We start from the raw sequence: 25,615 nt of genomic DNA on the forward strand, positions 1-25,615 counted from the left end.
TGACTCTGGGCAAACTGCACCACTCTGAACCTCAGGCATCTCATTCATAAAGCCATCATAAAAGTAGTAATCTCACGTATCTTTTATAACAATGACATGTTCATTGCAGTTATATTTGGAATAACACTTGCTATGTAGAAAGTGTTCAGTAAAGGTGGGAAATGGAGATTATTCTTTACAAAAGAGTTTCATTTTCCCCACTCCTTTGTGGTCTTCAGGATGTGTGATGAAGCCTCAGACCCTACGCCTCTCAGGAAGGCTCTCTTGTGTGTAGAACAAAGCTTGTGAGAGCTAGTCATAGAATTCACTGTGGCAAGGTGAGTATCCCTCACAGAGACAATGTCGGGAGACAGCTGGGCATTTCCTGTAATTCATGAGAAAATCTGAATAAACTGTCTTAGCTTGTGATTATGTGTACCGTATGTTTTACTTTTCCCCAGATTTTATCTCGTAGTAGTAATAATTGCTTTAATCAGGGAGAGATTGATTCTCTTGACATCTTGTGCCTATCCCGTAGAGATCAATGATTGCTTTAGATACTTAGGGAACACAGACTCAAGGGATATACTCACAAACCTAAAACCTATAACAATTTCCACCATGATATCTTCAGAAACAGGAGAACAGTGTGATCTTTGTTCCACAGGTTGGTTCTTTAGAATACAGTTTTGCTTTTCTGGAGGTGGTTGATATGAGCAGTACTTTGGGGCATGAGGAAGATTTTCCTCGTAGGTGTAATTTATTATAGTTACAGCTAGTAGCAGAAGGGTTTGTGAAGGTAGAAAGTAATGATAATATTTAAAAGCAATATGTTTCTTATTCCTCAAGTGAGATAATGTGTTAAGAAATTCCATGCTTTGAAGAGTTATTTAAGAGACTTCTCCCTCTATAGTGAGGAAAACGGGAGCGATTTTAAATGCAGAAGCACGTATCCTGGGATGGCTATTAGTGTGACCCAGCAAACAGAGGGAGCAGAGGGCTTTTGTGGTCTTTCTTTTACACAAATCTCACAGTGGCTCCACCCATGCATCCTGGTGAGGTCTGTGTGGAGATTCTCCTGCCAGCTACCCAGATGCTGAGAGCGGCACACAAAGGCTGTGCTACAGCCCGTGGAGGAGCCCGGGCACGTAAAACACCCCTGCACCAGAAATGAGAGGAACTGCTTTGGCGCTTTCAAAACACTTTGAAAGGTCTCTCTAAGCAGCATTCTCAAGTGTCCCGTCGCAGATATCATAATCCAGATAACGCTATGTGTGTCGGGGGAGGGTGCATCAGGGAGGGGACAGGGGTGGGTGCTGTAGTCCCAGTAGATGTCCTGATCGCTCCCGGTCAGAGCACTGAAAGCATCTTTACACACCAATGGCTCTCTTGCGGTGAGGCAGCATTCTCCACGAAACTGCCCACCGGGTTTTTCACCTTTCAGCTTGAGAACGGGAGCAGTTTTCACATTACGTTCTAGTTAGGACGCAGGCAGAGATAAATAACTCACTTTTCCTGGCCAATTGAAAATGGAAAACCACACAACCAGAAGAACTGATTGTATTCAAATGGTGATTTAAGAATGTCCCAGTCCTGCACGTCTTTGAAAGCACTTGGAAAATGCAGTGAGCACCAGGTTGAGACGGTCTCCAGGCAAGATGATGTCTGCTCCAGGAATCCCTGATTCATTTTATTACTTTATTAGCGCATGAAGCGCACCGTGTTTACATCCCCTGTGGGAAGTCCATACAGGGACATAGCACATCTCACTTCCTTCTCTCATCCCCTGACTCTTCCCTCCCTTTCCCTCCACCCATTGCTCCGTCCCCTTCCTTTGTTTTGTACATGTTTGCAACACATAATGTTTAAATTCATGCGTAGAAGTATGTATGTTCATGGATGTTTTCAAGACTCAGTATGCAAAGCAACTGATGTATCTATAATATCTGCATGTAGTATCTGGCTTACTGAATTTAGGTTGTAATTTTTACTTTATTTTATTTTATTTTAAAGAGAAAAAAAGATAACTAAACTGAGTTTCAAAACAGGATAGTAGGACACTTACAATAACACTGCATATTGCCATCTTCCTAGTAGTTATAATATATGGGCATGATATCTTGTACAAACAATATTAGCACAAAACATTCTTTTCAAGGAACTGAGAGAAGTTATCTGCATAAGTATCTTCACTATCTTGTGTATATGTATTTTTTTTATTTTTCTCTTTCTTCCTTTCCCATCACAATTTGTCTTTTCTTTTGAACATTTTTTCCCCATTTTACAATGTCTATTGTACATTTTGGATCTTATTTTCTTGTTCAATTTCTCACACCAGTGAGACAATACGGTATTTACACATATGGGTTTGATTTATTTCACTTATAAGTGTGGTTTCGAGTTGCATCCATCTACCTAAAAAAGTCTCCAGTTCAATTTTTATTTTTAAATGTTCATTTACTACTTATTTTCTCCTATAATTTTATGAAAAAATAAACATTTGATAACAACATACTAAAAATAACACTAGTTAGCACATAGTGTATCATTATCTTCAAACAAGTTACTCAGAGAACAAGATATGGAAAACAAATCTGAACACAAAATTTATTTTCAATTAACTAACAGCAACTAGTAGTATAAATGACCTGTTCTGTTATTTCAAAGATATCTTAATATATATGCAGTAAATTCTGATCTTTATGGCATTTTTATGTCATTAAAATTACAAGTATGAGTTTGAGAACTGCATACTTTATCTGGTGTCTGTAACAAATTTTGAAGACTTCTTTCAGTTTACATCATTTCTAAACTGTAGTATCATGAATAATGATGCAAGCTCTGTGGACATTTTTTAAATGATTTCCTATGTGCATCTTGAATCAGTTCTTTATGTAGATTCACAGTGCCATGTTAATTTCCAAATAGATGCTTATAAAACTGAAGCATCACAGTTCTAGGAAGGTTGTATTTCAGTACCAAAAAAGATCATATCTTGCTAATTTTGTCAATAATGCACTATGTTAATTTTATAGAAGAAATGGTAATACAAAGTATGAAATTTATTTCCTCAATCAAAAATAGATTAAACAATTATAGATGAATAATTTTAAGCCTAACTCATCAAGTCAGAGGCCAATTTAGAAAGCTTACCATGTGTTTTAAAAATAACTTCCTAGAGAGGCTAGGGATTTAGCTCAGTGGCACAGCGCCTGCCTGGCAAGCGCGAGGTCGTGACTTCTACTCCTGAAAAAAAACAAAACAAAAAAAAAACAAAAAATAAAAAAACACACAACTTCCTAGCTCCAGGATATTCAGAGTATTTATTGAAGAATCTGTCCTGTTATAGAATTAAGAATTCATAGAGGAATAAGGATAATTAAGTAATACCGTGGCATCTTTCTTTATGATTCAGTGCCAAAGTGCAGCTATGAAAAATTGATAATCACCTAAATTTTATGCATGGGAATGATTTTGTGTGATGTTTAAATTAAACTCAGGATTTTATGCATCTCTATCGTACAATACCTTCACTTCTGCTAAATTACATATGCAAAATATCTACCTTCTTTACAGATAAAGTGAACTCTGCTACTGCCTCTGATGTCTTGTTTTGGAGAAAGCTAAAACTAAATTTTGGATCAATAAAGAATAACTTTTGCTTTTTTTCTTCAACCATAAACAAAGCTGATGCATGGGAGAGCAAAATTGTACAACAGTGATGGAGTTCGTTCTCCTCGGGCTAGCAGATGTCCCTGAGCTGAGACTCCTCCTCTTCCTGGTGTTCCTTCTCATCTATGGCGTCACTGTCTTGGCCAACCTGGGCATGGCGGCCCTGATTCAGGTCAGCTCCCAACTTCACACCCCCATGTACTTCTTCCTCAGCCACTTGGCCTTTGTGGATTTCTGCTACTCCTCTGTCATCGTGCCAAAGATGCTGGCTAATACCATAAACGATGACAAAACCATCTCCTTCCCAGCATGCAGAATACAATTCTTTTTGTTTTGTACATGTGTGGTCACTGAAGTCTTCCTGCTGGCTGTGATGGCCTATGACCGCTTTGTGGCCATCTGTAACCCACTGCTGTACATGGTCATCATGTCCCGGAAGCTCCAAGCAGAGCTGGTTTCTCTCTGCTACCTCTGTGCATCTGTGTGTTCTCTGATTCACCTGTGCTTAGCTATGGAGGTCCAATCCTACAAGTCCAATGTGATCAACCACTTCTTCTGCGACCTGCCCCCTCTCTTAAGCATTGCTTGCTCTGATGTCACCGTGAATGAGGTGCTGCTGTTCATCGTGGCCACGTTCAATGAGACCCTTACCGTTGCGATCATCCTCACCTCCTACTTGCTCATTCTCATCACCATCCTGAGGATGCGCTCGGCAGAGGGACGGCGCAAAGCATTTTCCACCTGCGCCTCCCACCTCGCAGCCATCACTGTCTTCCATGGAACAATCCTTTCCATTTATTGCCGGCCCGCCTCAGGTGACATTCAGGAGGCTGACAAAGTGGCCACGGTGTTCTACACTGTTGTGATTCCCATGCTGAACCCTCTGATCTATAGTCTGAGAAACAAGGATGTCAAAGAAGCTCTCAGAAAATGTGTCAGCTCCAGAATATAATCCTAGAGAATGTTTTATCTTCTGGACTCAGAATTTTAAAGTGTTGGCTGATAGAGTGGTGAATAGATAGGCTGTAATATCGGCAGTGGGGAGCATAGTAAGGACGTAAATTATGTCTTTCTGATTCACTTATCATTTTATCCCTTCAATTTACAAATGTAGGATTAAATATACTTCAAAATTTCAGCCAATTTGTTTTTAAATCTGTGTTGTTTAAATATGTATGGGTAATGGCACTTTAACCACACCTATTTAGTTTGGTGTAAAACCTATACAAGTTAAAGAATGCACAATAGTCCTAGTATTTCAATATCCAAGATGGAAGCTATGGCTCTTTCAAAATAGAATATCTGCAATTTCATAATGAAAAATACATTATTAGTATACTGTATGTGCACAGATTGAAAATTTAGTCTGCATGAATTTTTTGTTTTCAATATTGGAAACTGAACTCAGGACCTTGGGCTTGCCAGGCAGGCACTGGGCCACTGAGATATATCAGCAGTCCTGCATGCATAACTTTACAGTTTTACTTCTTTTGTTGTTCATGTTCATTTTTTTCTCTTTTTTGTTGTTGTTATAGTCTATGGTGTTTGAACCTTGCATAATATGTCATTTAACAATGAAAATAACAACAACCCTTTCACAAATAATTTGAGATTATCAAATTGCAAAAGTTGAAGGCATTTATGAGGTTAATTCCTAGAAGGTTTATTTCTATGATTCTTTCATATATATGTCTATATATGAATATATATTCAAAATGAAGATATATATATGTATATATAACTTTAAAACATTATTTTGGATAGAACATTGCTGAACTGTCTCTTCTCTCACTTTATCTATTTGATCTGCGTTTAACTTTTCACCTCATTGTAGAGGAAGTGCTTCCTGTCATTTGTAAGTGTACTTCTAACTTCTGCTCATGTTCTTTGAATGTATCTTTGGTCCTGATGAAATGTCCATTTTTACTGTCTTTTGCCATGTACATAAACCACATCTCTTCATTTATTTTTGTTCATCTACATCATTAACATTTTCATTTCAACCCATTATGATTTCCAAAATCTATTCATTTGTTTAAATATGGTTCATCTCCTATGTCTACAAAAATGTAAGAAAACCATTGACCTCAGCAGATGAAATCTAGGATTTGTGTTATGACCCAGGTTTATTGACTTTTGAAGAGATTTAGCTTATTTAGTCCCCATTTTCCTCCGTGGAAAATACACACACACACACACACACACACACACACACACAGACACCATCTTCTAGAAAATAATGGCATTCATGAAGGTAAATTATGAAAAAGGAAGACACAATTTTTTATCTCTACATAATAGTGAAGTGAATTTTGATATTAAAATTAAGGAAGTTATTGGATTTCTGATATGATTTTATTACAAAGAGAAAAATGCTTAGGCTAGACAAGGTGATGCTCTCCTATAACCCTCGTTACCTGAGAGACAGAGGCAAGGAGACCTCAGGTATGAGGACAAGCTATCTTGGGAAATGGAGTGAAGACCCTGTCTCAAAGAAAAAAAGGAATTCAATGTTTAAAATTTAATTTATGTTAAAGAAGAGAAAACCTGACACTGGAAATTTTTTAAAAATTGTAATTTCTACTGCCATAAGTCAATGATCACCAAAGTAATAGAATTTTTAGTATATGTACTGCCAAAGTGAGCACAACCAAAGTAAGAGAATTGAAGTCCAAAAATAAACACAGTTATGATTGGTTGACTTTCTTAATCTATTTAAAGCAAAACCAAAATAAAACATACTCTTTCAAAGAAAGTGATGAGTAATTGGATAGCCATATGCAAAAAAATGGATGACTTTAAACCTTCAATTCACACCATGCCCAACATTAACTTGAAGATATGGGTGCGGATTGGTAAGGGTGCTTGCCTAGTGGGCATAGGTCTGGGTTAGATCCCTAGCACTTCAGGAAAATAAATTTTTGAAAAGTTTTAAAGTGAGAGGAAAAAATTCAAAAATTATAGACACACTTTTGCAAAAATATTTTTTAAATGGTTACAAATTTATTACAGAAAAACAAATACAATTTCAAAAAGAAGGATGGCAGAAAACTATCCTATGAGTTTATCACGATTTACTGAAGAGTTAAAAATAAGTTGAAACAGCCCTAAAAGAACTTTATTCCACACTTACCTTCTTTTAGGCTACAGGGTTTTTACACATGGGCAAAATTCACTGCTTATGGGTTGGCCACAGCTTCTTTTTTCTTTTGTAAAAGGACAGAAATGGGGAAAAAGATGTTGGAATAAAGAATCAGAATGTGTCTGAGGGCTTCTCATGAAGTCTCTGGAACATTCTGTTTGGTATTTGAGAATATCAATAACAATTGCTTAGAAACAACCTTTCGATCAGGAGCATTTTGAAAAATCATTGTGCACATCTAATGGTACATAGAGAAATATCCAGTCCTGAGGTCTAGATTGACATTTCTTTTTTTTTTTTAATTAAGTTTATTGGTACAGTTTATATATGCATAATGATCATATCCATCATAGAGAGTTTGTGCCTATACGTGATATGCCTTAGTTCCACTTTATTCCCCATTCCCTCTCCTCTCTTCAATCCCTCTTCCTCTCCTATTTACAAAGCTTTGTTCCCATTTTAGCCTTTTCTTTCTCATTTGTTTCTTTTCCCCTCCATCCTCCGACCATTCCCCTTTCCTTTTAAACAATTACTTCCCATTTCCCAGGATGTATTATACATTTTGGTTCCTATTTACACTTTCAGTTTCTCCCACCAGAGGGACAATGCGACCATGGTTGACATTTCAAGGCGAGAAGTGCACGGTGGGACAGTTCACTGATGTGGTCCCCCTTGACACCTGGTGGCACTGGATATATATATTTGGAAAACACTGTCCTAACACTGGCTCTGAGCCCACACCCTTCTCCACACTGAGTGTAGGTGGGGAAATCAGCGCTTGCCCCTTCCTGCATCTTCTTTGGACTTTGTCCACAGGAAAACCGATCTGTGTCTCCATACTCTCCATCCTTTCACTTGGACAGGCATAGAAACAAAACTTGATTGTTTATCAAATGTACAAATACTTACATAACGTTTAGGTAGATTCTGATATATAATGAAAGTCCAAGTGTGTGCTGTTATTTGAGTTGTGTGACTGGTAGATCCATTCTGGAATTTGAAGGAATTCTAGTGGTGATTTAGGTAGTCTACGTGTATGGAAGCTAAGGGATTCTGTAACATTATCAGAAAGGGAAAGTCAATGAAATTATTCAGGCTGTTTCAAAACAGCAATACAAGGTGTGGCTCATGTATTTTATGTGTGGATGTTGAATTCCAAAATTGAACATAATTAAAGTCTGGAATGAGGTATATTTGGCTTTAGAAGATTGATTCCTAAGTTAGGTAATTTTTCATTAATTTTTTAATTGTAAGGGTGTATGGGCACTCTGTGATGTTTTAATAAATGTGTACATTGTAAAATAAATCAAACTGAGCAATTTGTAGATCCCTCATCTCAAGCACTTCTCAGTTTGTATTGTGACAACTTTAAAAATTCTCTCTTCTCCCTCTTTTAAAAATATGCAATCAGTATTATTAGCTGTGGTTACCCTATTCTGTACTAGACAAGCAAATTAGGATGATTTTAAAACAAATTCTCTGATAATATTCCAAAGGGATTAATTATTTTTGTGTTTCTATGACATAGATTTCATTGCAACTTTTTTTCATTTACTGTCCAGTGTAATTTTTATTTGCAATTTCCCTGGAGCTTAGATTACAGTATAAAACCTATACTGTGTGCAATTGACATCTTTGGATTCATGGAAGAAATGTATATTTTTCAGCTTTGTTCAACAAAACTAGATTCTGGTTACTTGAAAATGGAAATGAACACATTTTCTTTCTCTAAAGCAAAATTATATTTCAGGTATGCCTAACTCATTTGTGTTCGAATTAGAAACCATTAATAGGAATCTTTATCTCGGGCAGTTACTTTGTTTGATCAATCTTACATTCTTCTGTCTAATGTACTGAGCAACTTTGTTGAAGATAACAGTATGTAATATAGCAACCACTGTCAATTTCTATCATTTTGTTTTGAGGTCATGAATCGCTTTTGTTGTTTTTGTGTTGTTTTGATTTTGTCTTCATTGTTGTTTGGTCAGTTTTTAAATTTTTAAAATAAAAACAGTTTTTTCCTTTTATTTGGAAGACAGTTGTGAGAAATTAGAACTTTTCCCTGTAATGTGGATGAAAAATACAGACAGACAAAATGGTGATCGCTGTCCTCTCACTGCTCTCCTCTGCTCTCCCCTCCTGCCCCTCTGTCTCTCTCTCTCTGTCAGTTTCTCTCTCTCTCTCTCTGTCTCTCTCCTCTCTCTCTCCTCTCTCTCTCCTCCCTTTGCCACACCAATGTCCTTCTGAAATTATAACTCATGATGAAAATCAAGGGGACAGTTGGCATTGTTTCCCTAATCCTGAGGATTGAAGTTTGAGCCTGTGAGTTCTTCAGAGCATGTGAATATCTTCTACTCAGCAAGGGAGAAGAATACGCTTGCATTTGCTTTAGATTTACTATAGTCGTATTTCTTATATTTTAAAGGAGAATTCTCATGCTTTATCCAGGAAAACACTTTGTTGTTGCTGTCATTTGTTCTTAGTCCTGTAATAAAAAATCCATGATGTCAGAAGAAAACTTTTCTTTTTTCTTTTCTTCTTTTCTTTTCTTTTCTTTTTTCTCCTCTCCTCTCCTCTCCTCTCTTCTCTTCTCTTCTCTTCTCTTCTCTTCTCTTCTCTTCTCTTCTCTTCTTTTCCTTTTCTTTTCCTGAAAATTGTTCCAAATATGGAGAAAACACCAGGCTGTGTTTGTAGTCCACACCATCTTCACTCAATTCTTATTGAAGAGTGTTAATGAATTCATGTGTCTAATCCTTCTGCAACACAGAGCAGGTCAAGGATTAAAGGACTGAAGTTTCATTTTGTCTTGTTTTGGGACAAGGTCTCACTGTGTAGCACAGACCACCTTTGAACCTTTGGACTCAAACGCAGTCTTCCCGCTTCAGCCTCTTCTATGCTGGTATTAGAGGTGTTTTTCCCCTCATGCCTGGCAGATTACAAATCCCTATTAGGTCTCTCCCTTAAGGGAAGGGCCTGGATGGTAGTTTCTCTTTATATGCAACACAGAATTTCTCAATTGTTTTCAGTAACCTGACTGGCACTGGGAATGGTGAAAGAAAACTGTACCAGGGAGATGGAGTTTACTGTCCTCAGGTTGTCAGATATCTGACAGATTTTAGAAAGTTGTGCCTTACCTCTTTGTAAAAATATGGATAAAGTATCTTTGTGTCAAGAGTGTAGTCAGATTAAGTTCATGACTACATATCTAGATTCACATGCTTAGGTATGCCCTCATGTATGCACTCTGTGTAAGATCACAAGATAATCTGAGCGTCCTGACAGGTCTCTACCTTAAGTAGGATGAGCCATAGCTTAACAATTCTTCCCCTTTTAACTAAAATTTTTTTACTTTTAAAAATCACAAATAATACTGTATCTCCGAATATAGGTACTCATATTTATACAATATACTCAAATATATCATATGACTAACAATGAAATCTCTGCATAAAAATATTTATATTGTCTTGGTGTTAAGACTTCAAATACCTGTTATTTAATTTATTTTACAAACTGCATACAAATGTTCCATATTTCTTGGTCGTTATAGGCCTTTCTAATTACCACTACTATGAGTTAAATAAATTTGCTGAGTTGATAAATGAGAATTATTATGCATGTCAGTGTATGCTTTAAATCTTTTTTCTCTTATGAAAAATTCCAAACTTACAGTCTTCATGAGCCATTAAATTAAAAAAAAAAAAAAAGAATTCACAATCCCCAACAATGAAATTGTAGAGAATTTGTCTATTGTCAAGTTATGTTCTGAATAAATGGTACAACAAGAGCAGAATAGTATGTAAAGTACAGAACCACAGTAGCTGTCATAGTCTTGAACCTAACAAAATAACATTTGTATGGAGTAGAAATTAAATTCTATGTACAATTAATGAAGTCATTATCTCTGGGTCAGTGTCCACTGCATCACCTAACTCAATAGATATCTCCATTGTACTGTAGTAGTGAGTGCATGGGAATCACTGAAGGTTACTGCTAATGCTGAAATTAATTTTTACCAGGGGGATCCATGGACATACACATTTGAGTTATTCTGACAATTGCTAAGCATTTTGAAAATTTGATACTTGCATTTCTGTTACACTCCATGCCTATGTATGTTTGAAATCAATCTTATATCCTCCTGGACTTAAAATAAGCCTGCTTTTTTTCCCTCTCATTTCTTCCCGGACATAACACAAAGTTTCTCAATTGTATTTGCTGCAGCACCTGACTGGTGTTGCAGTGGTGGAGGAAAACTGCACCACGGTGATGAAGTTTGTTCTCCTCGGGCTGTCAGATGTCCCTGAGCTGAGACTCATCCTCTTCCTCCTGTTCCTTCTCATCTATGGCGTCACCTGGCCAACCTGGGCATGGCGGCACTGATTCAGGTCAGCTCCCAACTTCACACCCCCATGTACTTCTTCCTCAGCCACTTGGCCTTTGTGGATTTCTGCTATTCTTCAGTGATTATGCCAAAGATGCTGGCTAATATCATAAACAATGACAAAACCATTTCTTTCCTGGGATGCACGGTGCAATTTTATTTATTCTGTACATATGCAATCACTGAGGTCTTATTGGCCGTGATGGCCTATGACCGCTTCGTGGCCATCTGTAACCCACTGCTGTACATGGTCATCATGTCCTGGAAGCCCTGGGTGATGCTAGTTGCTTGCTGTTACCTCTGTGCTTCGGTGTGTTCTCTGATTCACCTGTGCTCAGCCCTTGAGATCCCCGCCTACAAGTCCAATGTGATTGACCACTTCTTCTGCGACCTGCCCCCTCTCTTAAGTCGTGCTTGCTCTGATGTCACCATGAACGAGATGCTGCTGCTCATCATGGTAAATTTCAATGAGATCTTCACCATTGCGATCATCCTCACCTCCTACGTGCTCATTCTCATCACCATCCTGAGGATGCGCTCGGCAGAGGGACGGCGCAAAGCATTTTCCACCTGTGCCTCCCACCTCGCAGCCATCGCTGTCTTCCACGGAACAATCCTTTTTATCTACTGTCAGCCCACTTCTGGCAATGATCTGGATGTTAACAAGGTAACCACAGTGTCCTACACTGCCATGATTTCCATGCTGAACCCTCTGATCTACAGCCTGAGAAACAAGGATGTGAAAGAAGCCCTCAGAAAAGTGCTGGGCTCCAAAATATTCTCCTAGTAAATGTAAAACTAAAAGAACTCAGCATTTTAAGGGGAAGAAAGTGTAGGAGTGTTTGCGTAGGGTGAACAGCTGGAATGAACACCAAACTTCTGCTGTTATTAGAGAGTCTTTAAATTCACTTGTATGTGCTTTCAGTTTGCAAAAGTAGAAATGAGTATTTGCAAAACCTGCAGTCTACTTTTATTTTAACCCCAAAAAATTTAAATTGATGACGGTGATAGCACTCTTAAAATCCAGGCATTTAATTTAATGTAAAATTTTATTACCTTCATCAAGAACTCAGAAGACCCACACAGCTTGCCCTAGTCTTAAGGAAAATGAGCCACCTTTAAAAAAATGAATTCTTGATGCTTTGGAGTGAAAAACACTCCCTTCTTGAAAAGCTTCTGCACAAAATGTGATTTCCACAGGTGCCTGTATACTGTTAATTTCTTTTTTATTGTTTCACTTATCATCTTGGTAGGTACTGCCATATACAGAGTTTTAGGAGGATTATAACAGTTATTATTTCAAGACAATTTCAGGAAGAATAATTGTATGGAATGTATGAAAAGCTTGGAATAACTCCTTACATACAACTCGTTCTTTGTGTGTCTCTGTCTCTCTGTCCCCGTCATTATTAATGTTTAATAAACTTTCTTATGAGGACTAATGTTTTTGACTCAGGCTGCACATAATTGTGTGTAGCTTCTATCCTCATGATGCACACATAACCCATTGAAAATGAAACATTTTCTGTCATTTATAATAAGGAAACTCCTGGTTTTGTTTTAACCCGTGTATTTGTTCTTCATAAAATATTCTCCTGACTCCCTTTCTCTATGTACCTGAGCCCCCTCTCTCTATTCTGTTGTACCTCCACTCTTTTTTTGTAAATTCTCTATTCTATTTTTTTCAATCTCTACACTTGCAATCACTTGTTTAATTGAAGGTTCTACCCTTGTATTTATATGCTGTTAGAAAAGCAGTAGTCTCCAACTCTTCAAAGCTGGGATTACTGTTTGAATACTGATCTTATACTTTTTCACGTATTTTAACTGTAGTGGGCGGTGACTCTTAGCATAACATTTTTAAGATAGAATAGTTTTAGTCTTAGTACAAGCCTCAAAATGTGTCTGGAGAAACATCCTGGTGGGTTTGTCAAAAGTTAACTTTGCCCTGGAATGCTTCTCCAAAGTTAAAGAACCCCCCTCCCCCCAGGCCCAGATAATCATCTATGACCCTGCCTGGGCTGTTTCATCCCTTCCCTGGCCCTAGTTGAACATCGTGACCATAAGGGAATGTATGGTTGCAAAAAGGCAAACAAACAGAACAGAAGTATCTATCCTAAGGGTTGGGCTTAGGACTGGGGCCTGATCGCACACATGGAGCATGTAAAACAGTAGGTGGCCACCTGAATCAACTGCTATAGCATTCCATTCCATTACTATGGAAACCAAAAGAATATTTAAATTTGAAACAAGACAAGAATTTCCGACCTGTTAGTGGAGGATGTATGGTGACCGGTCTAAATTCAATAAACTCTGTTTACCCTAGCATTGAATCCTCCTGTCTTCTGTGGAAATCAACCCATCTGCCATTACATAACTACTTTCTGTTTCCTGTTGTAGCATTTTTTAATTCTGTTAACCTCAAGGCTTTTGTTGAGCTTAACTTTGGACAATGTCTTCTCACTGACATTTTTTTGAAGACAGGGTCTCACTATGTAGCCCAGGCTGGCCTCAAACTCAAATCCATCCTCCTTCATCAGGCTCCCAAGTGTTGAGATTACGGGGGTGTATCACTGCACCCAGCTCACTGACATTTATGTTCTTGAAATAACCTTTTGTAATTAACCTATGACACAACGCTATCTTCACTATTAATTCTAAGATTTCTATACAAAGAGGTTAACAGTTGAAAATATGTCCTAAGGGGCTGGGGATTTAGCTCAGCGGCAAAGCGCCTGCCTGGCAAGCGCAAGGTCATGAGTTCGGTTCCCGGTACCGGAGAAAAACCAAAAAAAAAAAGAAAATATGTCCTATACTAAATTAAATACATTAGAGTTTCAAAAGTCTAAAATTGTGTCAGGAGGAAAGGAGAGCATTTGAGTCCATTTATTACACATGCATGCCTCACTTTCCTATGTCACCCAAGACTTTCAATTCATGACCATTTGATGATCTGACTGAAGAACAAGGTTCAAACTGTACAAACAGGGGCTGGGGATTTAGCTCAGTGGCACAGCGCCTGCCTGGCAAGTGCAAGGTCATGAGTTCAATTCCCAGTACTGGAAAAAAACCAAAAAAACCAACAAACAAAAAAACAAACTGTGTAAACAGAAATTCACAAGACTAGGTAGTACAACGTGTAATCTACTCTGGCTGGAGCAATTAAAAGAAACTGTACCAATGGACATGTTCTTGCTTTTGACATGAAGAAAATCAGCATTGGAGCAAATATTGCAGAAAATAAAGGTGAGCGTTCTGCTCAGTAGCTTTTCACAGATGTGTACATTCGTTCTTATTCTGAGTAGACTCAGGAATACAGGGGATGAGTCACAAAGGGAGGAGTCACCAGAGATCCGCCTTGTAGTTGAAGAGGAAGCTGGAAAACTATACACACAGAGCACAAGATCACACTGTGTCCAGAGCAATGATCACACAATCACAGAAATTATGGCCTTTGGAAAATAATAAGCTTTATCCAATGGAATCAGAAAAAAATTTCATGGCACACTTCACACCTGGATAATGTTTTTATATATAAATATAATAAATGGGAAGCTAAAAAAGCACAGGCTAATGAAATAGTACGTACATGGGCAGATCCATGAAAGAGTACAGGCAAATAACAGAGAGATGATATTTATGGATGGGGAAGTGTGTGGGAATGTGAGGGATATTGAGGCTAGTGGAGAAGGCTCTGGAGCTCCGCTTTGGGAAGCTCGTCACGAGCATATAAGTGACTGGAAGTCATTCAGGGTTACAAACTGGTGAACAACGTCGTTATTATAGAGTGCACTTATTTTAAGTCTAGATTATAGCTACTTAATTCATTAATTTTGGGAAGAAATTTTATATTCACATGGTCCAATTTCTCTTCTTTTCACCCAGTGATGTGAAAATTCTCCAGTAGAAAATATGTTATGCATATTTAAATAAATATATAAGGATAAGCTGAATTTTAAAAATCATTGTTTTAACAGCAGGGTAACATACCTATACATTGATTAATTTATAGAATAAAGACAATAAAATAAAATATCATCAAAATAAATGTAAACAGTGATGGAAAGGATAATCAAAGCTTTTGAATCTTCTAGAAATTGGTATTGAAGAGGGAATTAGAGAAGAGGTATATTAAATTAGAAGTAGAAATCACTAGTTTGTGAGTAATAATATATCCTTTTTACAAAATACTTCCATGTTCTTAATCCCATGAGACACCTTATCAGACTGGTTCTAACCAGACTGAGCTCCTCCCCGGAATGGTGAGAACACAGTGCCTGTCATCTGCAGCCTTATCTTCCACATAGATGCAGTATGCTGTGAGCACAACCTTGACTAGTACGCACAGAAGGAGTCAAGGGAACTGAAGGTACAATCAGTCTTTTTCACTAGTTGTGCTTATGCAATGTAGAAGCAATTAACCTTTGCAATGACCAAAGCCAGGTATTTAAGAATGCTTACTAACTAAGTAACTCCAGTGGCAACCTGTCGTTATGCAAAATAATAATCACAATAATATGACCATGCTGGTAATAATAATAATTGGACACTATGAAAATGATCTTGGAGCACAGGGAAATGGCATTCAACAGAGTTAAGTTCCATGAAACATGTTTCTAAGCCACTGGTGTCTTTTCATAATTTTTCTATGAGGTGAGAATTGCATCGTAAAGGAGTCGTTAATTTTAATTGCTTGTTCTGATGCCCCTGGAGAAATAGGCAATCAATTTTCCCTAGGACACGTTGCCAGAGGGAGCCTCAGTAAGAGTGAGAATGTCGGCTTCTCCTCCAAATAAGCTCTCCGGAGGCAGCAGGAGGCGGCCTTTCCCGCCAGCAAGTCTGTTCCTCCAGATCTGAGAACACATCATGATGCTTCCCACGTAAGGTATCTAGAAGATGCCTCAGCTTTTGTAGATTCTTCATGGGAAAATAATAGGAAAAAACTGTACTGCTGTAGACATTATGTACGTACACATACAGTAAACAGGAGGTGTATTCTTCGTACAGAGTTCAAACAGAGGGCTGCTGAGCTGGTCTTCTCTGTTCCAGGGTCCTGGGAACGGGCAAGCAGGGCCTTTAGAAATTTAAGCAATATGTCCACATCTACAGATTCACCTTCTTGAGGCCTGTGAATTTTTAAAATTACCTGCAAGGAAAACAGCAATTTAAATGAAATGGAATTGGAAGGAACGAAAGGACCCTTGTAGAGAAATAGTAGAGAGGACTTGACCTAAATCCAGTGGTACAGTATGGGGGCAGATTGGTCTCCTTAGTGGGAAAAAATACAAAGAAGATTCTAAATACTACATTGCTCAGATTTAAAGAAAATATACATTCCTTAGTACATAAAATAATACTTCCTGGGAAATGTAGATCCATGATAGTCAAATTGCATTTTAGTCATATGTTGAAATCATACAGAAAAAAAATGAGTAAAATCTACCAATATCAAGGAAATGAAGCAGTAGTTCTTAATTGCAATAGATTATGTATCTTCCTTTCCTTTCCTGAATATGTCTAGGGACATTTTTGACTTTCACAGCTGGATGGGGTTAGTGAGCCTTTTGACCAGTGAATGAAGGTCAGAGATTCTTCTCTAACTCCTACAGTTCGCAAGTTAGCTTCCCATAGCAATATACTGGAAAATATTGTCTTCTTTTCAGTCCTTAAATTCCTTGACATCTAAACAGAGGACTATGAATAATTTTTAGGGTGATGTGGTTCCCTAAATGTGTAGCGAAGGACCTCCTGGAATTTATCACTTGGATAAAAGAAGCAAAGAAGTTTTATCAGGAACAACTGAGACGTTAGCAAACAAAAATATAGAAAGCCAGATTAAATTTCAGATTTAGGAGCCTGGCGTGGTGGCGCATGCCTGTCATCCCAGCACTCAGGAGGCTGAGGCAGGAGGATCATTGTGAGTTTGAGACCAACCTGGGCTACAAAGTGAGCTCACAGCCAGCCTGAACTGCACAGTGAGACCCTGTCTCAAAAAGACAAAAATAATAATAATAATAATAAAATAAATTTCAGAGTTAGATCAAGAAGAATAATTTTTTTTCTTTTAGTTACTAAATATTTAGCTGTATAGATTGCTTTATCAGAGCACTAAAGCTTTCTCTACTCCAGGCATGTTCATTCTTTAGGACACATGGAATGCTCTTAATGAGAGTCAGGGCATTTGTGGAAATAGTTTCTGGGCCAATTTCACAGATACTCCAAAGGAAGTAGTCATAGGAACTTAAATCTTCTTCTAATTCTGAAAGTCTTTAATTTCACAAGGAGAATAGTTTCTTAATATGAATATATCTTATGAAACATTTGGGACTTGCCTTTATCTTTCTGCAATTTAAATTTAAGGAGGGTCCTGAAACTTATGTGCAGATCCTACCTGGATACCACCTGAGAAATGTGAACAGTCTCAGTGTAATAAGGATTCTATTCTCATGAGTGATTTTGAGTGAGGCGAAATCCTAACATTCCCATCTCTTTTCTTGAGAGGGAATAGGCACAGTCCCTATTCTAGATGACTTACAGAAGACAGAGGAGCACAGCAAAATAAAGCGTCTTTGTCTATGTTTGTGAAGATTTTTCATAATCCCTCCTAACTAGGAACTTCCTTTCAATGCCATTTCATGTATACAAACTTAACAACAATGTATCTGTGGCCCTTACTGTTTTCAATTTCCATACATTTATAATGTAAAGAGTACCTTAAAGGTAGCACAGAATTCAGTATCCAATGTGATATTTATAAAATTAAGTGTCAAGATACCTATTTGTTATACAATTGAGAGTCTGCACTTAAGAGATGAGTATTTCAGCAGGAGTGGAGGAAATGAGATTCATGGGCTGTCCAATGTTACTATTTTATCAGGCAAATCAAGGCTTCTTAAATATTCACTTTCATTCTCTGTAGCAGAAAGCAGTTCAATAAATGAACTTTATTAATCTAAATTCAGAAGCAGTTAATGGCTTTGATATTTTACATAAATAATCATAATGTAGAATGATTAAAATGCTAAGCAAATAATTATGTCATGGCCAGTTATAACTACAAGTTATTTCAAATACTTCCACTTTTCATTAGTAATTGCAGGACCAATGTGACAAGTTATTTCGTTTTCCAGATTTTTCTTTGCCAAACTCATGGCATTGAGGGAATTTGAATGTTTCTCATAAGAATTTGATGACTCGTTACCATCCAAATGGCTTGAACTAATAATTACACCTGTATGCTGCAATCATATTTTACAATACTAGCAATATTTTAAGAAGGTAATGTGTTTCAATGATTCTGTTTCTGAAACTTCAGTTATTTCTATTTTGATACCTTACAAAAAGCAGGATAATTAAGAAGACTATGATGTCTCACCATATAGTCTACAGAGGGGAGAGTTCAGCATGTTCTGTGTGTCAATCATTTTCCGTATTTTATTTCCAAGACTGATTTTCAGATCTCACCGAAAGGAAACATGTCTCTGAGAGAGAGAAATATAACTTCTGAGGCCACGTTCACCCTCTTGGGCTTCTCAGACTACCCGGAACTGAAGGTTCCCCTCTTCTTGATATTTCTGGCCACCTACAGCTTCAGTGTGGTAGGGAATCTTGGGATGATTGTGATAATTAAAATTAATCCCAAATTGCACACCCCCATGTATTTTTTCCTCAGCCATCTTTCATTTGCAGACTTTTGCTATTCTACTATCATTGCTCCCAAGATGCTGGTGAACCTCATTGTGGAAGACAGAAGCCTTTCTTTTGCAGGGTGCATGATGCAGTTCTTTCTCTTCTGCACCTTTGTAGTGACTGAGTTGGTTCTGTTTGCTGTGATGGCCTATGACCGCTTTGTGGCTGTGTGCAACCCGCTGCTCTACACGGTTGTCATGTCCCAGAAACTCTGCACCCTGCTTGTGTTTGGATCATACGCATGGGGAGTAGTGTGCTCCTTGACGCTTATGTGCTCTGCTTTAAAATTATATTTTCGGGGTTCCAACGCAATCAATCACTTCTTCTGTGAGTTATCCTCCCTGATATCCCTCTCTTGCCCTGATTCGCGTCTCAGCCAGGTGCTCCTTTTCACAGTTGCCACTTTTAATGAGATAAGCACTCTGCTCATCATCCTCACGTCTTACGTGTTCATTGTGGGCACCACTCTGAAGATGCATTCGGCCAGGGGACACCGCAAAGTCTTCTCCACCTGTGGGTCCCACCTGACTGCCATCGCCATCTTCCATGGCACCATCCTGTTCCTCTACTGTGTGCCCAACTCCAAGAACTCCAGGCACACGGTCAAAGTGGCCTCCCTGTTTTACACGGTGGTGATCCCCATGTTGAACCCCCTGATCTACAGTCTGAGAAATAAGGAAGTGAAGGACACGGTCCATAAGATAATGGGCACAAAATTTTTTCATGTTGATTGTATGCAGTAGTGTGCATGTCATTTGGGTCTTTCACCAGAAATTTGCTCCTTGAGAGAAAACCTGTATATCAAGTATTCATTTTGTAAAATGGCTTGGGGCTCTCAGAAAAATAAATCATTTTGCAACGGAATGAGTGAGTTTTAGGTCAGAGAAGCTATACTTGTCTTGGTTTGTATATCCCACAAAAGCTTTCCACGTTTGTCTACAAAGTGATATAGTGTAATTTACTTTTTGAGTTGATGATGTGGAGGAAATGCCAACATATGCACCATCACTGGTACGCTGTATGTGAGTGTTCCGGGGAAATGTTGCTACCCTTGTAATTCTGGTAACTGAAATAAAGAGCTGTTTTGGTAACAGAGTAATAGCAGGCAGCTGGGGAAAGACAAGAGTGACCAAGTAGGTGGTGAGAGATATCTGAGATCCACTGGGGGTATAGGAGGCATTTCTTCATGGCTGCAGCTGCTGTAGCTTGCCCTGAAGAGATAGCAGGTTTATTTAGGAGTGACACTTTACTCAGAATGAACTGTCATTCAGATGCAGAGAGAATATTCTGGGCAACTCTGTATCATTGTGGAAATTCTTTCTTTCATAAATATCTTGAGCATTTCACTTCCTATAATCTGTGCATATGATGTATATCATATGGTGCTCCAAAGAAGGCACATTTGAATAATATGTTGTGACTCTTCTAAGTTTTTCTTTTAGAAAATAGATCTAGTTTGGAGTCCAAAAGAGGGGGTAATGCTTATATCTGGTAATCTGAACAACTAATTTGAAGACAACAATATACAATATAGCAACCATTGGTGAATTCCTACCATCTTGTTTGGTGAAGCTCTGTATTGTTTTTAATGCTTTTTATACTATTTTTTATCCTCTTTAATGTTTTGATCAATCTTGCATTCTTACATCTGGTAATCTGAACAACTTCACTGAAGATTAAAATATGTAATATAGCAAACACTGTTAATTCCTATCATTTTGTTTTGAAGGCCTGTATCATTTTTACTGTTTTTGTGTTGCTTTGTTTTTGTCTACGCTGATGTTATTTGATATTTTTAAAAATTCTCTTTAAAATTAGGAAAAGGGCAGGTAAGAGTATAAAGTTTTCTATGGCTTTTTTACAACATTGACGGAAACAGACATGATACACCGGCTTTTGATGTTTTTGTTCTTGTCTATCACACACTAACACAAAGACACAGGCACTTTCAACAAAAACGGATATAAAGTTTTGTGCTTGTCATTCTCTAATATGAAATTTAACCATATCTTGGTAAATTCTGTAAGTGCATATGGAGTATGATTTAGGTTTTTATTTCATTTATCTATACTTGTGCTTTTTAAAATATCTAATTCTGAATATCTAATTTTTAGAACTGTCATTTAAGCTTAAAATATTTCATGAAATTAAATTAAAAACAAATAATTTCCAATAAATACAATATCTAGCTATGCTCAATATTGTTAATCTGAAATTCATGTATCATCAGATTTTATAACATTTATTTGTCACTGAAGACTTAAATTGTATTCTCTGGGATCCTGTAATTTATGAGTATATTATTTTACAACCTAAAATTTTGTGGAATTGACTTTTTATTTCTTATGATAATAAAGCTTCTTTTGATTTTTTATTTACTTCAGTAACTATTACAATAATCATTGCCCTGCTTTTATGCACTGTTTGTGTTATAGATTTTTCTGAAACATTCAAGAGAAAGCATGAAGTCACTGGAAATGCATGATTTACCTATACCTATTAAGATAAATTTTATTTTTCATTTATTTTAGTAAGCAAAATTATCCACGGATGAATATTTTTATTGCTAGAATAACACAGAATTCAACAGTCTTAAATTTGATCCCTTGAAAACAGATCTGAAAACACAATTGTGCATTCTTTCGTAATATGAATGTTGTGAATTATTTTTAGTATCACTCACATATATGCAAAACTCTCAAAAGTCTTAGTCATCAGTTATTTTAACAATTGAACATATTTTTGTTGTTTTACTTTATTTTGATCCTTTGGTGAAAACAAACTGGGCAATTTCTGTATTTTAAATGGTATTGCATGCGATATTATAGAAATTGACTTTGTCAGTTTTTGAGAATATTATGGAAGAATATAAAATAATTAAAGCATGTTTAGGGTTTTTGTTTCACTTATTTATTCATGTGCTTTTAAAAATATCTAATTTACTTGTTTATTTACTTGTTTGAATTTTTTAAAACCAACATTATCAAACTTCTGACTTCAGTTTAAGAGGTAGCAAATGATAAAGAGATTTGTGCACTATTACAGAAAAAGTAAGACTTTATTTTCCACTACTAGATATTTCAAAATTTTAAAATTTTGTGGAACTCATTGAACAGTTGAGGGTACCCTGAAACCAGCCACTGCAAGAACAGAGCAAGGAGCAGCAAGAGTCCCTGGCTAGGGGCTCCGGAGGGGCTTGGAGGGAGGTGCTCTCCACGGTACATGTGACACGGGAAAAATAGAGCTTAGAGTGAGTGAGGCATCCAAAAATTTTTGGCAACCCAGCCCAACCATAAATGGAAGTTCACACTGAAGAAATTTGTAACTTGACATTGATGTTTTAGTAAATTTTTGTGTACAAAAGCTCACTACCAACGGTAGAAGAGAAATTAATGAAAGAGATAAACAACTACATGATTGCACACAGATCAATTTACTAGAGACTGATGTAGAAAATAATGTTGGATAGCATCAAGATAAAAGAATGTGGGGCTGGAGATTTAGCTCAGCGGTACAGCGCCTGCCTGGCAAGTGCAAGGTCATGAGTTTGATTCCCGGTACGAAAGAAAAACCAAGAAAAAAAAAAAAAAAAGATAGAAGAATCTTTTCACCTCAAGGCAGAAATCTCTCTCTCTCTCTCTCTATCTCTCTATCTCTCTCTCTCTATCTATCTATCTATCATCTATCTGTCTATTATCTATATATCGCTATCTATCATCTATCTGTCTACCTACCTATCTATCTATCATCTATCTCTATCTCTATCTATACCTATATCATCTATAGCTATATTTATTAAAGTTAGACCCAAAGTGGCTCCCAGCCAACTGGGGTATGCTTGTGTTTCTTAAAAAAAAACAAACCCTAAACTGGCTTTACTAAGAATCCAGTAGCCTAGGCATCAGCAGCTGGCATGCCATGCTACTACTTCAAATTTTGCTCATTCTACAGGGCTTGAAATGTGTGCCAGGGATGGCTAGGTGTGACCCAGATGGCTGCAGGTGTGTCAAGCTGAACCCTTACATCCCACCCACCACAGCTGGATCTTAAGAGCCTTCCCATATCCCCTCTTTTGCAGGGTAACCTGAGCCTTCATGTGGTTCAACATGTGTTGGTGGTAGGTGGCAAGCCCACTTTTCTGGCTTCTTAGCCATCTCCACAGCTACACGAGAGAAGCATACATGAATAGAGGAGAGAACTTAACGAGTGAAAATAATAACCATCATTTAACCAATCAATTTTTCCACTGAGAGCTCAATGATCCAAACTGTTCCTCCCACAGGTGGCATAGAGTCAAAGAGTATGTTGCTTTGGGTCTCTATGTGTGACGCTGGTGTCAGGGATGTACACACAGAGTTTGGTGTAGATCATAGCATAGGTTTACTCTCTGGAATGCTGTCCCAATAACAAGGACCCTGTAGATATTGGGACCATTTTAAAATTTGAAATCAGGAAAAAAAGCAAAGTAATATAGCTATAAAAATAATAAGAAATGTTTGCAGCCAATTTACACCATCCAGCAAGACAATATTATGGACATCATCATATTATCAGCCAATATGGAGGTGACTGATGTTGACCAACCACATGGTATCCATTAATGATTCCAAAAACTAGCAGCAAAGTCACATGCCAGTCAAGAGGACTTGGGAAACTTTAGTTGCCCAAAGAATCTTTTTAGACCACTCAGCATTTAAATCATTGTCCCATGCTCAGAATCCAACAAGATTGCTTTATATGAGTCACAAACCCCTTACAGCCCCAGCAGATCATGGAAGCCCTGTGCATCTGCCTTCTCCCTTGTGTTCAGCAGTCACGGTGTTTGAAATAATGGCACTCTGTTCCAACAGCATCGCCGTCACTCTCACATGACCATTTCGTGGCTGTCCTTCTTCAATCTCACATGCACCTTGCCTCACAGCAAGTTAGGGAGAGAAAGACGAGGACCATTGCATTTTCACTGCAGGTTTGGGAATAGCTTTTCATGCCAATGGCAGAAATCACTGTATTGGGTCTGTCAAAACCTATACATAGCTTGCCTCATGCCACTTCCAACAAAGGGCAACGGATGGCTTCTATGCTTCTCTGTGACAGTGTCTGCTCTCGAATGTCCCCCTCCTGTCACTGTGCCTCTCCATGTCCTTCAGAGTCAGTTTGTAAGAGAATGAGTTCTCTGCACTTGTCGGGCATCCCTTAAACATAGCCTAAGTGCCAGATGTATTTTAATAGTAAGCTTTGTTTTGGTTTTGCTTTCCTTCCACATCCCACCCCACCCTCAGAAAAAAACCATCTCATCCTATATGTGAGACTCATAAACGAGGCAGTCATATTCTCACAAAACCCAGGCAGATTTTCACAGGGCAATTATTTGAATGTTTTTATGATGTATAACAATTCTACTGAGACATAGTATTAAAGTATTAAGGTATATGAGGGATCCTCCAGTCTGAGCTGGTTGTTTTCATCAGAAGGATTTTACAAGCATGTAAGTAAATATATACACAGATATACATCTGCATATATAATGAGTTGGCTTTATATAAAGTATATCAACATAATACAACTCAATAACAGAAACATGTAAGTCTCCAGTAAGGAAAATATTTTAATACACATTTCAACAAAGAAAATATGATTTAACAGGAGTATGCAAGAGATGAAAGCGGCAGAAAATAATGTCATGAGTTTAAGGCACTTCTAGAGAATGATTTAAAAATTACAGATTGCCATAAAAACAATATGGGAAGCCACTTTTTTGTTCTAGCCTGGAGCCTGTTACTCAGGAAGGTAATACAGCGTGTTATTGGTTAATGTAAACTTTCCTTTTAAGAAATGCAAAACCTATGTTTGAATGGAGAACCAGAAAATCTCCTTAGTTTTATTTGTATTCCCTGGCTGGTAAATTTTGGAAATATGCTGTGTAGTAGTTGAAAATATAGTGATTTATTTACATGAAACTAATTTTTGAACGCATACACCTAGAAAAGCCATGTGCACACCCAGTAACACATAGGGACAATTGGGAAGGCAGGGTCCCCAGACCCACTTTCCTAAGTCTCATGGAGAGCACACGGAGCAGAGGTCTCTGAAGCCATCTCCCTGGGCGCCCTCCAGGAATGAGCGCGGATTCTGGCAAGCAGACCTGGTCCTGGTTTTGTCCCTCCCACACACTCATGTAGACGAAACCCAGAGTCTGGGATGGGATTGCTTCCCTGCACCTTATTTAGACTTCGTCCAGAGAGCAATTGCCTGTGCTTCTGTTGTGTCCATTGGAAGACAGGCATGAAAAGGAAGCTGCTCCTTTGTGGATGATTGGGAGATGAAATGAATTAATACTTGTATGTGGTTTAGAACAGCTTGTGACAAATAAGAGCCTGGTCATGTGAAATTAAATTGCACATTTCGTAAACAATTTTCTTTCTAATGTCTTCATACATGAAGAAAGTCTGATGGGGCTTAAGGTACTCTGCCTTTCTGAAAGTTAATAACTTTCTGCAATATTATGAAAAAAGGAAAGTTGATAAGAAATATTACATGAGAAGCCCAAAACATAAATAAGTTAAAGAGAAAAATTAAAGGTAATAAGGAGGAAGGAGATAAATCTTTTAGAAAAGGAAATGCAGGGTGGAAGTGCCGAGGAAAAGGGGGTATAAAAAAATGAAAATATGTCATCCACATGCATTGAGCCTCCATGTTGAATATAACCATGGGGACTGCAAACATGTCCTGGTCAGAATTTAAAAAGAAAT

The 25,615-nt window shown here is 37.7% G+C and overlaps 3 protein-coding genes across 3 annotated transcripts; all 3 read left to right on the forward strand.

Moving 5' to 3' along the window:
• The first annotated feature begins 3,673 nt into the window (after window positions 1-3,673).
• On the forward strand, window positions 3,674-4,603 carry LOC102005404 (olfactory receptor 5L1-like). Its single transcript, XM_005408203.1, has one exon. It carries the CDS (start codon window positions 3,674-3,676, stop codon window positions 4,601-4,603), a length of 930 nt encoding a protein of 309 aa, XP_005408260.1.
• A 1,836-nt stretch (window positions 4,604-6,439) lies between these two features.
• On the forward strand, window positions 6,440-11,964 carry LOC102005739 (olfactory receptor 5L1-like). Its single transcript, XM_013506360.1, is given in 4 exon segments — window positions 6,440-6,506; window positions 7,379-7,551; window positions 11,018-11,147; window positions 11,150-11,964. Coding segments are annotated over 4 exon segments (1,185 nt in total).
• Window positions 11,965-18,652: 6,688 nt separating this feature from the next.
• LOC102006058 (olfactory receptor 5D16-like) lies at window positions 18,653-19,609 on the forward strand. Its single transcript, XM_005408204.1, has one exon. The coding sequence runs from the start codon at window positions 18,653-18,655 to the stop codon at window positions 19,607-19,609; it is 957 nt and encodes a 318-aa protein (XP_005408261.1).
• Window positions 19,610-25,615: the final 6,006 nt, after the last annotated feature.

The sequence above is a fragment of the Chinchilla lanigera genome, unplaced genomic scaffold (genome assembly GCF_000276665.1).
Source record: "Chinchilla lanigera isolate Chin_1 unplaced genomic scaffold, ChiLan1.0 scaffold00110, whole genome shotgun sequence".
NCBI lineage: Eukaryota > Metazoa > Chordata > Mammalia > Rodentia > Chinchillidae > Chinchilla > Chinchilla lanigera.

Coding starts and splice junctions, on each gene's coding strand:
- LOC102006058 (XM_005408204.1), top strand. CDS start 18,653: ATGTCTCTGAGAGAGAGAAATATAACTTCTGAGGCCACGTTCACCCTC.
- LOC102005404 (XM_005408203.1), top strand. CDS start 3,674: ATGGGAGAGCAAAATTGTACAACAGTGATGGAGTTCGTTCTCCTCGGG.